General features: G+C 45.6%; 2 protein-coding genes across 2 annotated transcripts; both read left to right on the top strand.

Annotated features, from left to right (window-relative positions):
- Window positions 1-1003: 1003 nt before the first annotated feature.
- H310_09373 (hypothetical protein) lies at window positions 1004-1333 on the top strand (the record flags this gene model as incomplete). The annotated part of the gene is made up of 1 exon (XM_008875429.1): window positions 1004-1333. The coding sequence occupies one exon, from the start codon at window positions 1004-1006 to the stop codon at window positions 1331-1333; it is 330 nt and encodes a 109-aa protein (XP_008873651.1).
- A 30-nt stretch (window positions 1334-1363) lies between these two features.
- Window positions 1364-1695, top strand: H310_09374 (hypothetical protein; the record flags this gene model as incomplete). Its single annotated transcript, XM_008875430.1, has 1 exon — window positions 1364-1695. A coding segment is annotated over one exon (330 nt), but the record flags the coding sequence as incomplete, so codon positions are not given.
- Window positions 1696-1784: the final 89 nt, after the last annotated feature.

A 1784-nucleotide genomic window follows, 5' to 3' on the forward strand; every position in this document is an offset into this window, starting at 1 on the left:
TTTAGGGTGCCCTCGACAGCAAGGAGAATATGTGGTAAATGTCACGGTCACTGAGCTTGGTAGGCGGCCACCAGAGAATCGCTTGCCGTAGGTTGTTGGGTCCCGGAGGTAGTTCGAGACTACTACGCTTCGATTGATGAAGTTAGCTGTCTCGGCTACGCTAAGGCCGAATTCGACGCACAATTCGATCTTGCCTTGCTCGAGCTCTGTCAGCTGTGCGGCATGGCCCATATCATGGTTGCAACGTATCGTCAAGGCTACGGAATGGAAACTGAGGTCAACAGACTTGCTTTGAGGAAGGTACTTCATTTGAATTCTTCTGGGTGAGAAGTTTTGCAGAATGTTTCTAACAATTTGCACAAGTTTTGAAACAGTTTTGTACATTTATTTTGAATTTTCCTTTCCGATTTGTGCAATAACACTTGTTTTTTAGTGCATTTCAAGTTGAATCCAACACTACTTTCAGATAGAAATTACTCTTCATAGTTGATGAGATAGATCAAATTGAAATGATATCTTAACATTTTGCATCAGACTGTAGACTACACCCGCGGAGAACTGTTTCCCCTTGCAGCAAAAAATTATGCGAGCATGAGGTGGTACTACTCGAAATCGTTTCTCCCCTGAAAAATGTGAACAATAATATCAACACTTCTCTTGACGCTCTGCTGCTCCTGAATCAAAGGGGCGGGACGATGTGGAGCTGGGACATCTTACAAATCTTTCGAATCGACGCAAAACTTTCGTTTTCGAGTTCAATAGATGAAGTTTTCTCCCTCTGTCCCACAAAACAATTGCGTGACTCAGAAAAATGACGTACTCCTCCTCGAATAAAAATGAAGTTACTTCAAGACATTAGAGTGATTTTGCAAATGTCGAAATTTGGACATTTGCCCGTAAGGTGCGGAGACACGCGCAAAGTCGAAATTTCGACTCTAGAATTTCCTTGTGAGAATGTTCCACAGGGAAAATGTTTCCACAATCGTCGACCATTGAGAGTCATATGAGCGAGCAGGACGAAGCCATAAGGCGCAAGAAGACGGCGTTTCGATTCTCTGTGGTAGCAGACATTGACCTCCTCAAGGAGGTTGTGATTATTGCCCCTTTCGAGGCAGCCAGCGGTCAAACTGGCGCTCGATGGGAAGAGTTTTGCGAGCACAAGCGAGTGAGCCACGGCGACACCTTGACCACAGCCAGCTGCAGAAAACGAGTCGACGATTTGCTTTCAGCGTTCAAGAAAGCCACTCTAAAGGCTTTGCGTGCATCGGGAACGGAAGAGGAGTACCAAGAGCGGGACCAACTGCTACAAGATATCTCGGATATGGTACTCTAGACCACCAAAAAGTGTTTGACGGCTATGTAGATGGATTTGGCTCGACTGAAGAAGAAGACTGCGAAGTCAGTACAAGACAAGAGAGAAAGCGATGAACAGTTGATTCGAGAGGCAGCATTGATGGCCATGAAGCGCAAAAACGAGGAAGAAGGTGCTTCTTTGGCTTCGAGTTGGAGCCCATCGAGCAAGGAGCCCGAGAACAAAAAGTTTCAGCGCATTGGACATTTAAAGGATGCTGCTTCTGTTGATTCAACCTTCACTGCCATGATGGAAGAGTCAAATCGGATTAAGGCTGAAGAGGTTGCCATGAAAAAAGAAGAGCTGGCACTTGAACAACGAAAGCTTGAGTTAGAACAAGCAAGGTATGCGCTTGACAAAGCAGAGCGCGAAGCTCGCTTTGCATTTGAGAGGTCTGAGCGCGAGACTCAATTGGTATTTTTACGCAGTACGA

Source organism: Aphanomyces invadans (assembly GCF_000520115.1).
Source record: "Aphanomyces invadans strain NJM9701 unplaced genomic scaffold supercont1.20, whole genome shotgun sequence".
NCBI classification, from domain to species: domain Eukaryota; phylum Oomycota; class Saprolegniomycetes; order Saprolegniales; family Verrucalvaceae; genus Aphanomyces; species Aphanomyces invadans.